The sequence below is a fragment of the Carcharodon carcharias genome, chromosome 14, assembly GCF_017639515.1.
Source record: "Carcharodon carcharias isolate sCarCar2 chromosome 14, sCarCar2.pri, whole genome shotgun sequence".
Lineage (NCBI taxonomy): Eukaryota > Metazoa > Chordata > Chondrichthyes > Lamniformes > Lamnidae > Carcharodon > Carcharodon carcharias.
The window spans coordinates 120082945-120098692 of NC_054480.1; the positions used below are offsets into that span (position 1 = coordinate 120082945).

At 38.5% G+C, this 15748-nt stretch overlaps 1 protein-coding gene across 1 annotated transcript; it reads left to right on the forward strand.

The window, feature by feature from the left end:
- Positions 1 to 9695: 9695 nt before the first annotated feature.
- On the forward strand, positions 9696 to 14091 carry LOC121287191. The gene is made up of 2 exons (XM_041204827.1): positions 9696 to 9780; positions 11083 to 14091. Exon 2 carries the CDS (start codon positions 11217 to 11219, stop codon positions 12432 to 12434), a length of 1218 nt encoding a protein of 405 aa, XP_041060761.1. The 5' UTR covers positions 9696 to 9780; positions 11083 to 11216; the 3' UTR covers positions 12435 to 14091.
- Positions 14092 to 15748: the final 1657 nt, after the last annotated feature.

The window sequence follows — 15748 nt, forward strand, 5'->3', positions numbered from 1 at the left end:
CCTGTAGCCACCATGTGCCAATGGTGGAGGGGTTAGATATTGAGTACTATGTAGGTGCAGCGATCAAACAGATTCTTAAGTTTATTTTGAGTGTTTTTGTAGCTGCAATTGTCCATGTGAGTGGTGAGCATTTGACAATATTACTCTTTGGAGCATTTTAAATGATGAAGACACTTTGAGAGGTTGAGAAGTGAGCCACTTATTATAGACTACCCAGCCTGTGTCCTGATGTTGTTTACATGATGGGCAGTATTCAATGGAGGTCTCGCCTGGCGGCTGAAGTGTCAGTGAGAGCACTGTGTTGCCTCTTTAATTAAATGCCACTCAGGCACTTGACTGGACAGCAGTGGGCCTTTCCCAGGGTCAAGGACCTTGAGGCAGAAGTCATATCTGCGAAGAGGTGTCGCCCAATCAGAAGCCAATAACTCTTTTGACCGGCAGTGCCACTAGGGAGGCCATTGCTGCGGCCAGTATGACACACATCCAAGGCCTAATATTATTGCTGGATCTCAGTCCACAAAAAAGAGTGGTGGTGGGAGGAGTGTCGGGTGGCGGGGGAGGGGTTGGGGGGAGGGTGTTCGTGTGTGAGGGCCGGTCAGCAGCAAGGACAGGGGTGTGACTATCAGTGAACCCCCACCCTGGCCAATACCAGGCCCCTTGATTAAATAAGGGACTTCAGGGAGTCTACAAAAAACCTGCATTGGTTTGCTTGCTGAGCTGCCTGCACAGTAAAGCCCCAGCACTAATCTCCCACCACCCCACCTCCACCGCCCGCCCCTGTGTTAATACCAGTGGCAGTGGGATGAAGCCCTTAAGTGAGTAATTATTGACGATGGGGTGGGAAGGCTATCCGCAGACTTAATCGGGATGGAGACGAGAAAGCAGCAGGATCCATATTAAATGCTCCTCTGCCACCAAACTTGCTGGGGAGGGACAGCATTAAATTCCACCCAATGTTTGTATGGCTGGCACAGTTATATTTCTGTCAATGCGATCCCCAAGATATTTCTTAGGGTGCATTGAGCAATGATAATGCCCTTAAAAGTCAGAAAGAAGTGATTGGGCTTTTTCTTATTCAAGATTAGAAACATAGGAACAAAAAGTCGGCCATTCTGCCATTCAATGAGATCATGCCTGATCTATATGTTAACTCTACCCACCTGGCTTGGCTCTGTCCCCTTGTAAATGCTTGTTGAGCAAAAATCTACCTCAGATTTCAAATGATTTATTGACAGAATAATGGAAACTTATAGCACAGAAGAAGGTTATTTGGTCCATTGGCCTATTCTGGCTTTTTAAAAGAGCAGCCATGCTCAGTTCTGCATCCTTGATTCTTCTTTGTAACCCTGTTAGCTACCCTTCAGCAATTGCCAACATCTTTCAATATTATTTACACAATCAGCTTCCACTATCTTTCAAGGCAGAGCATTCCAGGTTCTGACAATTCTCTGGGTGAAAAAAAGATCCTCCTCATCTCCCCCTAAATCCTTTACCAATGATTTTGAACCTATGACCTCTGCTTATTGACTCGCTGGCCAGAGGAAATGTTCTTCTCCATCTTCTCTATCAAAATCTCTCATCAGCTTGAAAGCCATTATTCGTTCACCTCTTAAGCTTCTCTGTTCTGAGAAGAACAGTCTTAACTTTTCCAACCTGTCTTCAAAACTGAGGTCACTCATCCCTGGTAACAGGTTGGCATCTGAAATATTGTGCCCAGTTTTGTCCATAATAGTCCAGCTGAGTCCTAACCAGTAATTTGTAAAGTTCTAGCATGCTTTCTTTGTTTTAATATTCTATGCCCATATGCTTTTTTTAACCTCCTTGTCAAAATATAGATACCTTTAAAGATTTGTTTTTAGGATGCTAAAATCTCTCCATTCATTTACACTTTTCAAAATCATGGCATTTATAGAGTACTGTTCTTCCCTATTAGTCCTTACAGAGTGCATCACATCCCACTTCTCCACATTGAACTCCTTCTGCTATGCTTCATCACCTTGTCTTTGTTGTTCTAAAGCTATTCTTGCCACTATACAGTACATTGTCAAATTTTGCATCTTCTGCAAACTTTGTGACATTGTTCCCAATATCCAAGTCTAGATCTTATATAAATATTGAAAACAGTAACACACCCAAAACATACCCTTGGGGAACACCATTGGGAACCACCTCTCAGTCTGAAAAACATCCATCTACCACAACCCTCTGCTTTCTGTCACTCAACCAATTTGGTATCCATATCATTACTTTCCCCTTAGTTTCATGGGCACCTTCTTGACAAGGCTCTGTATGTCATCTTGTCGAATGCCTTTCAAAAGTCCACATATACAATATCTACTGCACTACCTTGATCAAGTATCTCTTTTACCTCATTAAAGAATTTTCCTTTAACAAATCTATGCTGGATCTTCTTGATTAATCCATGCCTTTTCAAATGAAAAGTTATTTTGTCCCTGATAATGGTTTCTAATAATTTCAGCACCACCAAGGCTAGGCTGACAAGACTGTAATTTCCTACCTTATCCTTTGCTCCTTTCTTGAATAGTGGTATAACATTAGAACCACTCCGGTCATCCAGCATTATTCCTGTATTCAATGAGTATTGAAAAATTGTGAACAATGCCTCTGTTATTTTTACCTTTGCTTCTTTCCACAACCTAGGATACATTCTATCTGGATCAGGTAACTTACCAACTTTCAATAATGCTAATCTTTTTAGCATGTCTTCTCTATCTATTCCTGTCCTGTTCATAATTTCCCTCTCCTTTTTTAGTGTAATTTTGCTACCATATTTTGCTTTTTGTGGAAGAGAATTCCACACTTCTATGGCACTTTGTGTGAAGAAGTGCTTCTGAACTTCTCTCCTCAATGACATAACTTGGATTTTATATCCCCAAGCTTCCTTCATTGGCAGAAAAGGTTTTCTGTATCTTCTCTATCAAATTCTTTCAAAATCCTAAACATCTCAATCAGATCACCACTTAACCTTCTACATTTGAAGGAATACAAATTTATGTAATCTCTGCTCATAATCTAACCCCAGAGGACATGGCAACATTCTGGTGATTCTGCACAGCATTCATTCCAAGGCCAATCTATCCTTTCTATGGTGCATAAACTTGGACTGTTGGACAATGCTCCCAATGTGGTCTAACTAGGGTTTTGTTTTGTGTAGCTGTCGCAAAATTTCCACACTTTTATATTCAAGCCCTCTAGTAATAAAGGCTAACATTCACTTGATTTTTTGATTATGTTTTGCACCTAACTACAATATTTTAGTGATCTGTGTACACAGACCCTTAAACCTTTTTGAGCTTCCTTTGTTCCTATTTTTCACCATTTAATTAATACTCAGGCCTATTCTTTTTTGGTCTAAAGTGCATGACCTCACATTTACCTGTGTTGAAATCCATGTGCCACTGATTCACCCACACAAACTATCAATGTTTCTTTGTAATTTTATGATCCTTTTTATACAATTTACTGTATTTTTTGTGTTATTGACAAATCCTTGTAGGACATCACTCATCACTTACTTCCAATTAGAGTGCATATCCATTATCCCAATTCTTTGTCTCCTAACCAGGTCAATAATTTGCCTTCAATTCCATGAGCATTAATTTTAGCTTACAGTCTGTTATGTGTCATCTTAATGAATGCTTTCTGGAAGTCCATAGCAAATACATCCATAGACATTACCCTGTATACTACTTTGTTACTTCCTCAAAAATTCAATTAGCTTTATTCGACATGACCTATCCTTCACAAATTCATATTGGCTCCCTCCAATCCTCAATATCCTTAGGTGCAGAGATTTCTATTGGTGGCACTTCTGAGTCTCACATGGAGCTGAAGACTATGGAAACACAGCCTCATACCTCTCCTTATGATGGAGAAAAGACCATCAATGAAGCAGCTGAAGATCATTAGCTGTGAACACTACTCTGTGGAACTCCTGTGGTGACTTCATGGAGTTGTGCAGATTGGCCTTCAATAGCCACAACAACTACTTTGTGTGACATACATATTTCCATCAACGTTGATCCCCATTGATTTCAGTTTTGCTAGGTTTCCTTGTTACTAGGGATCCTTGCTGCCATGATCAGTGGAATGTTGCTTTGCTGGTAAGGGCAGATACTGTCACCTCTACTTTGGCATTTAGTTCTTTCATCAGTGTTTGGATTGAGAATGTGCTGAAGTCTGGAGCCAAGTGGTACTGGGAAAAATAAAAATGAGAGCCAACAATCAGGTTATTGATGAGTGTTTGGCATTTGATTACATTGTTGATGACCCTGATCACTTTACTGAAGATTGGGTGGTAATTCTCCTTTTTGTAGTAGATAGGGTGGATAGGTGGCTAGATCTGGCATGCTGCTTTTCAGAATTTTGTCAGGGACTATAGCCTTCATTCACTTCTTTCTCAATGCCCTAGGAAGCAAATTAAATTGGCTGGATACTGGTATCTACAATAGTGGGGATCTTGGGAGGTGGCCAAGTAGGATCATCAACTTAGCACTATTAGCTGAAGATGGCTGTAAGCACTTCAACCTGGCCTCTTGCACTCATGCTAGACTCCAGCATGGTTGAGGATAAGAATGTTCATGACGCCTCCTCCTCCCATTAGTTGCCTGATTGTCTAACACCATTCTTTACTGGAATTGTTAACTTTGCTCCAATTCCTTGGTTTTAGGAATGTTTAGCTCTATGTAAATCCTGCTGTTTATAGCAATACCATTTAGCATGGAGATAGCTTTGTGTTGTAACTTCACAATTTTAATATCCTATTCTAAGATACGCCTGGAGTGGCTCCTGGCACACCCTTTTATACTATACTTTGAGCAGAGTCGGTCTCCCAGTTTGAAGGTGATAGAGAAGTCAGGGAAGGACCAAGTCATGAGGTGTTTGGAAAGTGGTAGCAACACCTCTGCTGTTGGCTCACAGCTCATCATGGAGGATGAATTTTGTGCTGCTTAATCTGTCTTTACTCTATCCAATTTGTGCAGTGGTAATGCACGTTGCATAATATGTGTCTACACTGTGGAAACAAGGTTTTTGCAAGAATCTGTGAACTATGGAGACCATCACAGATAGCTGTGTCTGTGATTGAGAGATTGTTGAGAGTGTAGTCAAGCAAGTTAAGCGCTCGTGTTATTTCCCTCACCATCTGACGTATGGTTGCCACCTTCCTTTTTTTCAGTTGCTTTCTTCCTATTTTTCAGGGCAGGAATGGCTGTCCCCATGTTTCCATTCTTGTGCCTATCATCAATTCATTAGCACAGATAAATAGGAAAGAATTTTATTTGCTGAATGTACAATTAATTTGTGATGTCATTCGAAATGCATAATGGTTTGGATGTCTGGCTTCTTGGTTTTATGTCATTCTTGAGTTGGTTTTATATGTACACAGTTCATGGAAGGTAGAACATCTAATGAGGTACGTGGCAGTACAAATATTACCCCTAGATCAGGATTGGGAAACAATATTTCAGATGCCTGGGCCAGACTGAGAGGAGGATTTGCAGTATATCCAAGAAACAATGAGCAAACTTTTTGCTTTGTGCTTGGTTTTGCATAATATTAGAGCCTAAACTGTCAATCTGATAAACCTGAAGATGAAAAGCAGTTCCTCATGTTTGAAGAGTAGTGGGGTGAAGCACAGATTGAGACAGTTAAACACAACCTTCTGTTCATGATATTGTGAATTGTTACTCTTTCTGAATAGGATACTATTTTAGTTTGACTATACATAATACATACTGGAAGTGACCTTTCTTTATTTTCTTATTCAGGCAATTGCAAAACAAATGGCATAGCTCATACATTTGAATAAATAATAAAATGTTAATGAATTATTTATTCAACCAACGTGAATGTACTTTCAGATCAGCTTACCTTTGTACACCTGGTGAAATGTGAATCTCTATGGAGAACTGTCTGTTCCTATGTACCTGCTAATGTTCTTCTAGAGAAAGAAAGGCAAGCGCTGGGGTATTGAAAAACCACATATACAACAGCAGAGAAGACAGGAAGTTTTGCACACCTATGGCTGATAACATCTGAAGGGCAATTATCAGTGGTGGTAGCTGTGAGCTTAATGTTTTATGATGCACTCCTGTCAGTTTGACAAGTTGTGAGGTGGGTTCTGACTTGTATACCTGTACATCACCCATTAAGTCTTCCTTAACCAATGACATTTGTGGGAAGCCACAACTTCCCACTATTTAAAACAGGCACTGAGTTTGGGCAATCACTGAGATCTGCTGGCAAGCTTCTTTCAATTGCTGCTTGAATCTGACATTGCAAAATAGACACTACATCAGTGATAACTGCCCTGAGAAATTATTTTTACTGTTTTAATGGCCTACATGATAAAGGGGGCCACAGGATATGCTGTTACCACTTAGCTAATGGGAAAGTGATATGTTGTCAACCACTCCCTTTTTGCTATCTTTCAATGTCAGAACCCAACAGCTTGGGCACTGGTTCAATAATGGCATGCGCCTCTTGAGATTTCAAATTGGTAGTTCAAAAGATCTATATATATATATATACACATACATACACACACACATATTGTGTGTGTGGTGAGAGCATGGTTATTATGAGTATCAGTTTAGATCATTTGATAGCATTTTGCCTCTAGGTAGGTGGTAATGGTACAAAACAAATTTAGGATTTCAGCACATCAGCTAAAGTGACAATTCAATGTGTTACTGAAGGAGCGCTACATTGGTAGAAGTGCTGTTCTTGAATGAGACATTACACATAGAATTAAATAGAAATTACAATGCAGAAACAGGCCATTTGCCCCATCCAGTCTATGTTGGTGCTTATGGTCATTATTATCCTCTAAGTTATCCTCTAAATAATCCTAATCCCATTTGTCCATACTTTTCATCTATTTTTTTATTCACCCCTCCTTCAATCATCTGTCTACCCTATTCTTAAATGTTTACATTGGGTCTCTGTTCAATTACTAACTTTCCATAGTGCATTTCACAATTAGTCCTCTGTGTAAGAAAGTGTCCCCTGCACTCCAACATAATTACCACAAAAGTCTGTTTCTATTTGTCCCATACATTCATAATTTCAAACATTTCTACCGAATCACCTAAAATTCTCCTCAGTTCTAACAAAACCATTCTCAGTTTTTTTTAAAACAAAAGTAAAAATACCTGGAAAAACTCAGCAGGTCTGGCAGCATCTCCGGAGAGGAACACGGTTAATGTTTCGAGTTTGTATGACACTTCAACTGAACTAAGTAAAAATAGAAAAGAGGTGAAATATAAGCTGGTTTAAGGTGGGTGGGACAGGTAGAGCTGGATAGAGGGCCAGTGATAGGTGGAGATAGCCAAAAGATGTCATAGACAAAAGGACAAAGAGGTGTTGAAGGTGGTGATATTATCTAAGGAATGTGCTAATTAAGGGTAGAAAGCAGGACAAGCAAGGTACAGATAGCCCTAGTGGCGGTGGGGTGGGGTGAAGGGAAGGGATCAAAATAGGCTAAAAGGTAGAAATAAAACAATGGATAGAAAAACATTTAAAAATAATGGAAATAGGTGGGAAAAGAAAAATCTATATAAATTATTGGAAAAAAGGGGGATCGGAAAGGGGGTGGGGATGGAGGAGAGAGTTCATGATCTAAAATTGTTGAACCCAATATTCAGTCCGGAGTTCAACAATTTTAGATCATGAACTCTCTCCTCCATCCCCGCCCCCTTTCCGATCCCCCTTTTTTCCAATAGTTTATATAGATTTTTCTTTTCCCACCTATTTCCATTATTTTTAAATGTATTTCCATCCATTGTTTTATCTCTACCTTTTAGCCTATTTCAATCCCTTCCCCCCACCCCACCCCCACTAGGGCTATCTGTACCTTGATCATCCTGCTTTCTACCCTTAATGTCACCTATTAGCACATTCTTTAGATAATATCACCACCTTCAACACCTCTTTGTCATTTTGTCTATAACATCTTTTGGCTATCTCCACCTATCACTGGCCATCTATTCAGCTCTACCTGTCCCACCCCACCCCCCCCCCCCACCTTAAACCAGCTTATATTTCACCTCCTTTCTATTTTTCCTTAGCTCTGTTGAAGCGTCACACAGACTCGAAATGTTAACTCTGCTCCTCTCTGCAGATGCTGTCTGACCTGCTAAATTTTTCCAGGTATTTTTATTTTTGTTTTGGATTTCCAGCATCCACAGTTTTTTGCTTTTAACTTAACAACTTCACCTGATTTATCTTGCCAGTTGTAAAATATCTTACCATGTCCCTTTGAAAATCAAACAACCTCTCAACTTATCTACAAAATGCAAATTCTATTCACGTTGTATCTGCTGAGACTTCATTTTAGCTCGTCCATCTCCACTTCAAAATGCCTGTTTTATACTTAACCCCTATGATGATTCAAAATTTGCAGTCTGACTATCTATAGTTTAATTAAATTAGTCACACATACACACACACAAACATACCCACACAAGCCTGCTTCAGTATCCCGCAGTAATATTAGGAAAAAATTATTTCCTTTACACGATAGAAATACAAGTCATTGTTTCTTTAGTGCATCTTATCCCTCTGAGACAAGATGTCTTCCTATTATTTTTCTTTCAAACCAGCATTGTATTTTTGTCCATAACTGGACTAATTTGTGGCTTGAAATTTACTGATATTCAGACAATTCTGAACCCAAACTATATGCATAATTGGACTTCCCTGAAGAACTTTTGTAGTATTTTATCACATTTATTAAGATGTTCCAAATAAATTACTTTGAAATAGAGTTATTTAGGCAAATACAACAGTGTTTTATCTGCAGCAAAGTGTGGCACATGGAAACAACATGGAATTAATATTTGGTGGTGTTAATTGAGGAGGAATGTTGCCAGGCCAAATGCTTTCTCTTGTCAATGGATTTTTAACATCCACAAAGAAGGCCTTAGATCAACATGTTGATCAAAAAGATTGTATCTCCAATTGTACAATGCTGAAGTGTCAACTGTTCAAGCCCTGGCCTGATGTTTGAAGCACAGCTTTGTGGCTCAGAAGTAAGAGTGCAAACAATTGAACTAAACTCAGAATAACTGCCTTGTTTGAATTGGTCACCCAGCGTGAACAAGGAAATTGTAACAACTTAAAGGCAAAGAACTCCATGCTTAGAAATGTTTTAAATACTAGCATATGAGGGACGAAAAGTAATCAAAGCTTCAACAAATTAGAATATTCTAAAATTATAGTCTATATGCAATGACTTGAACCAAAACGAAACATAAAGGATTGCTTTACGTAAATCACACGTTTTTTAAAACCGCAAAACGTATTGTTTCATCCAGCAGATGCATTGAAGAAGTTATAAAGTTTTGCTTGATAGATCATTGATATTTGGGACAGAGGTTAGTACTGAGCTCTTTTGCATTCGGCACCTTATAAAAAAAAATCAGATATATATTTGATTAAACTGTAAAAAAAGTGTGCCGATTTAATTGAGGGAATGTACCGATAAAACAGGAAAGAAACTATCTGCCGCAAGAATCGTAAGATAAGTAAGTCGATAGATGCATAGGTGAGATGAACTGTAATGGCGTGGAGCAAAAATAGACTAGAGAGGAGATCCATAATCCTCGCTGAGCATATTAAATTCTCAGACCTTTCCATCTCCTGGTTATTTCCGGATTTTTTTTTGTTCTGCATCAAAAGCAGACAACGCCCTCGCCTCAAGCCGACAGTTGTTTACTGAATTATTCTTTACCACTTCCCCACTTCATTGCCGTGCAGGTAAGGATACATTTAATCAAGGAAATTCAAGAGCGCATATTTATTTCATGCGCTTATTGTGTTTCGCTCCCTTTTATTTTCAGTGTTCAATACAAGAGAGTAGAAACCATTTAGATAGTAGTCTATTTGAGTTCATGTTGCTTGTGGATAATCCTTAGAACTGATCATTGATCCGGTTTTCTTCTAAAAACATTTCGCTCTAAAACATAGCAAACGTCTCATGGAACAAGACATATACGAGAAGACAACTCGTCCCTTTTCAATTCTGAGTTAAAGGGTAGCATTTTTTCGCATATCTTGTAATATGCTACAAATATGTTGATAGAAGAACCTGCAATGTATTATCCAAGTTAATTAATTTTGGGAATGCCCTGTAAAATACTACAAAACATAATAAACCGAATATCCCATATTTAGCTTACTATACCCAAATGAATGAGCTTAGCCATTTTCCTGTAATGTACTACAATACCAAACAGAATTGTAGCCAATATCCTGTAATGCATTAACCAAATGAATTACTTTATCCAATATCTTTTAATGCATTAATCAAATTATTTTACCCAATATTATGTAATACATTAACCAAAGGAATTACTTTATTCAATATCCTATAATGCAGTAACCAGAGGAATTACTTTACCCAATATCCTGTAATGCAGTAACCAGAGGAATTACTTTAACCAATATCCTGTAATGCGTTAACCAAAGGCACTACAGTTTCAAATGGTATCGATGCAATATCCTGCTACCTAAATAAATTGACTTACACAATGGAATTCACTTGTAATGCACCACTCAAATGAATTCTCCATTTCAAGTTCTACAAGAAGTATTTTCACCAGAATAACGAAAATGAACTGCCAAATAGGTTTTCCAGTGTTTTATTATTTTCAACGTCTCGGCATTCGGAGATAGTAACAAACAGCCGACAATCAATAGTTATTGTACACTGTTGCTGTTGTAAATTAATGTCCTGTGTGTTAAAAACGGACGTGTCTTAAACAGGCTTGACTCAAACAAATCATAAACACAAGTATTTAATTGTTCATTTAAACGACAACAGAACTTTGGAAACCGTTTGAGACGGTTTATTTTATAAAGGCTATGCTTTGTTCTAAGTTATTATGGCTTTGATAGTCTTGGAAACTAATCGTGTCATATCTTAAATATAAGCGACCGCTAATTTAACATGGCAACGTCCTTATTCTTTCCTTTTACCATGTCTTTGTTACACTGCAACCAATCGGTTTGTAATTGATGTAATTTGGCCGATTTACATCAATATATTTTTTCTTCTAGATATCAAAGAACTGCGAAGACTAGAGGATTTCACAACTAGAAAAAAGTGTCCCCCTCTTTATTTTGTACATCAGAAAACAAACCCTCAAAAGTTAAAAACCAATGTTCGTTAAAACGGGGTTTTCCTCAACACGATGAGGAAAATGCCTTATTTAAAAGCCAGTGTCGGTCCTGGTGCCTCCTCCCACTCTGGGCCAGAAATCAGTCCTACTGAAGTGAGGTCTCTGTGCGTTGATAATACTAGAGCTCTAGGTACTCCCAATGGTGATTCAGCACAAAATAAGAGGAGCATTCGATTGCAGAAGCGAAATCTGTCTCCAACTCTCCGGCGAAAAAGGGAATTCGTGCCAGAAGAAAGGAAGGATGCCAGTTACTGGAATAAGCGGGAGAAAAATAACGAGGCGGCTAAAAAGTCGCGAGAGAGACGGCGCTTACTTGACATGGAGCTGGAGACTAGAGTTATAGCTCTGATGGGGGAAAATGAACGTCTAAAGGCAGAACTTCTGACACTCAAGTACCAGTTAGGACTCGCTGGCGTTCCTCGGCAGTCTCAAACATTGTGTAGGGGTGTTCTAGCTAATTTGCTGCCTGATTTAAGGTCGTTAAAATGTGCACCGGCTTTGGATCCATCCAGTTACGTAGCGCCACCATTTGGGCTGGGTTATAGAGAGCGCGTAGAGTCAACTTTCGCGGCTTCCCAGCTGTCTCCTGGACCTTATAGGGAAAATGCTCTGTGTTTAGCTGGTGTCTTCCGACAGCCCTCATTCAAAGATGGAACAATATACTCTAAAGAAAAATTGCACTGTGTGAAGTGTAATGTCGAAAGCTTTGGTTCATCACACCTATCTAAACCACAAACTCACCAGTTGCTGGTGAGAGGTTTGGAGTCGGGTTCAGCAATCGCCTTCAATGACTTTCAAATTTCAAGAACACAGAGAAACTTTCCTCACAAACTGAGGTTTAAAACGAATGAGGACTGCCTGCAGCAGAGGCAAAATTGTTTGAGTGTATCCTCCAGTAAAGGTCGCTTTGTTGACATTTACGTTGATCCCCATAAGACCTACTTTGCAGCTTTTAGTGACGAACCTCATCTTAATTCCAACGTCGATCGGCGGTTGCAGAGGAGACTGCTGTTTCCATGGGGGCTTTCAAATGATGTCCAGCCCCCAGGCGAAACTGGGTTCAGCAATAGCTTACAAATAAACAAAAGCAACGCTCAGAAGCCTGAAGTGCACCCCATCTGTGAACGCGGCAGTAACTATAATGGGAAAGAAATTGTAGAACGCAAACCTAAGACTTTATCCGTTGAAATTGACCAACTTAAAGGGTTGCTTATACGAGGCTCTGTTTAGATAGCTGTGCTCTTTGAAAGGGCCTGCAGAAGTTCCCACTGAAAATTTGCAGTGGAGCCAGTGTTAACTATTCAGTTCCTGATGTTAACAGTTAACTGTTCCTGATGTGCCAAATTCTGGTTGTCATCCCATGATTTGGTGGCGCAACTATAAGAAATAGCTTACCTCATTACTATAGTGCAAATGCAAAAAAAATCTAAAATAGCTGGATCAGGTCATTTTACCAATAAAACAATAAATATAGTGCATGATTTATAAAGAAACAGAATGGAAAGCTATTGAAAAGTTACGCAGTAATTGGTGAAAAAAAACAGAAGTGTAGCTGGCTGTACGTGTCAGTCACTGCACACACACCGCAATTTGTATGTACCGGTGCCAATTTTCTATAAAATCTTTTAGTAGCTGCCTGTCATTATTCATTTCTGGAAACAGATCGCTTTAATTAAAATAAACATGGCCGACTTTGATATTTACATCGTCACCACTTGTTGAACATATTGATATTAAAAACTATTTAAAAAGGCACGCATCAAACGCTTTGATGGGAAATTAGTACCCTGATATCAAGTCACAAGTTTGCAAACAAAGGGTTAATATTTGCTGTCGCTTTTAAAATTGAAACAACTTTGTTTTGTTTTGATTTGTAGTGCCACTTGAACTGATTGTATCTTGATAAAAGCGTCAATGTAATGGGATATTATCGGTTTCATTACTAAAATGCATTACTGGTGTCCAAGTGCGTAGATATCTGCGCAAATGTTTTTTTTATTTTTGCGTTTGTATAAATTCAATCTGTTTGCATGTCATCCGTACTTAATAATTGACTGTCAAAATATTTATTTGAGTAATTACAAAAGCATTTAATAAGTAATACGGTGTTACAGTTTAAAAGTTGCTCTTGGTAAAAAAAAACTTGGGGAGAAAATAGAAACAAGTTATTTTAAGTTACCGTTAATTTGAGAAATCTGCCGTTCACAGCACAAATGGCCAAGAATGTACAGTGTATAGATAAAGAATCCACTACCAATATATTTCACCTTTTTGATTGGAGTGGTGTATTCTTAATTTGTATGTTGACGAAGTTGCATTTGATACATGAAGTAGCTCCCCTCCCCTTAACTAATATATATATAGATAGATAATACTTCCCAAACGTTAAGAATTGGATATGTAGATATTGATTTAAGAGTATGCCAGTAGGGGAAATTGTTCAACTAAAACTTACAGGGGATCAAAGATCATTCCTGTAAACTAAGGGTTAGTAATTTTACAGTCAAGGCTCTGGCTAGTATTCATTACATTGCATTGCTTTTCTGAGATACCTCAATCATAAAATGTTATATAAAACCTTATAACATGATCATCCTCCAGATTTTTTTTTCATTTGTGCAATATGGCTGTGAGGTTTATTACAGGCAAAATAAATATGTTACAGAGACTGACCACCACTATTCATGGGACAGAGAGAGGGTTGACCCTCATGGTATAGCTTAGTCACAGCAGTTTCTACTTTCAAAAATGAAAGGCATCATTTATTTGTTGATGAACAGTGCTGAATCCATGCATGCAAATCCAATCTAAGGTTTAGTCTATATTATTTTGTGAAGTTTTTTTGTTTCTTAAACATGTCTATTACATAAATTAGCAAACTCACTAATGGTGGATTGAAAGGTATATATTCTACTTCTGCAGCTAGGCTGTGACACCAGTGTACATTAGGAAATTGCACAACACCAGTCCCTGATTTTTCATCCGTATGATTGGGAAATCACCCACTTGGAATAAACAATGTCTCAGATAAAAGCAAAATACTATGGATGCTGGAAGTCTGAAACAAAAACAGAAAATGCTGGAAAAACTCAGCAGGTCTAACAGCATCTGTGGAGAGAAAAACAGTTAACGTTTTGAGTCCGCAAGACTCAAACTCAAGACTTTATCTGTTGAAATTGACCAACTTAAACAGCTGTTTATACCAGGATCTGTTTAGATAGCTGTGCTTCTTGAAAGGACATGCAGAAGTTCCCACTGAAGAAGAGTCATACGGACTCGAAACGTTAACTCTGTTTTTCTCTCCATAGATTTTCCAGCATCCTCTATTTTTGTTAGGCAATGTCTCACTGTGTGCTTGAAGCATGTATTGGTAATATAAAAGCAGAAAAATACATTTAAAAGTTTTACAGCAGGAAAATAAAGATGAAGGCTACCAATTAAAAGAAACATTAGGGGAAAGGATGGCATAGTGGTAATGTCACTAGATCAGTAATCCAAAGGCACTGGTTAATGCTCTGGGGACATGGATTCAAATACCCACCATGGTAGGTAGTGGAATTTAAATTCAATTAATAAAATCTGGAACTGAAAGCCAGTTTTAGTAATGGTGACCATGAAACTATTGTCATAAAAAACCCATCTTGTCCACTAATGTCCTTTAGGGAAGGAAATCTGTCATGTGATGGCTAGCTGGCCTACATGTAACTCTTCACTGCACCTCCGCAATGGCCCAGCAAGCCATTCCATTCTATGGCAATTAGGGATGAGTAACACATGCTGCCCTTTTCAACAACGCCCACGATCCATGAAAGAATAAAAAAAAGTGGTTAGAAAATACTTAGGGGTGTGAAAGGGACCATGGAGAGGAAATTAGCTGATAACTGAGAATGTAAATTAAAAAGAATTGTGAAACAATGCAAAGTGTCATAACCACAACAAGCAAATAAAAATATACAAATCCTCAGTTTTGCTCACTTAGACACAAGGGAGACAACCAAGCTTCAAAAACATCGCTGGGTATAGCCATATGGTTGACCTTGAGCTTTAGGGGCTAAGTTTTGAGGACAGATTGTAAAAACTTTGGCTTTTAGCAATGAAAAGTGCAACTGAGGGATAAATGAACAGTATTAAAAAAAATCTTGGAACACTACTTCATAGTAAAGCACAGTAGGAAAGGGGATACATGTGCAAATTAGCAATAGCCAATTTAGGACATAGGAGAGTGTCAGGAAATTCTTCACATGAAATGATCAACTGTTCCATAAAACACTCCCAAGTCACATACAGGAGAGGTTAGGTACAGTGTAAAGCTCCATCCTCAATGTACCCATCAAGCAATTTTGAGGCAAATTTAGGGTGATATGTTGTGTTTGTGCCAACAATATAGTTATAGTATAAATGAAGTTTGAATTCAGCATCAGAATCGACATGAGATTAAAAAAGGCCCTCCTTAGAGAAGAAAGTCTCACCATCAGTCAATTCAGGCCTTGACAGCAGGTTTAGTAATGGCATAGAGTGTGAATGTTATGTGCATGTAATCATTG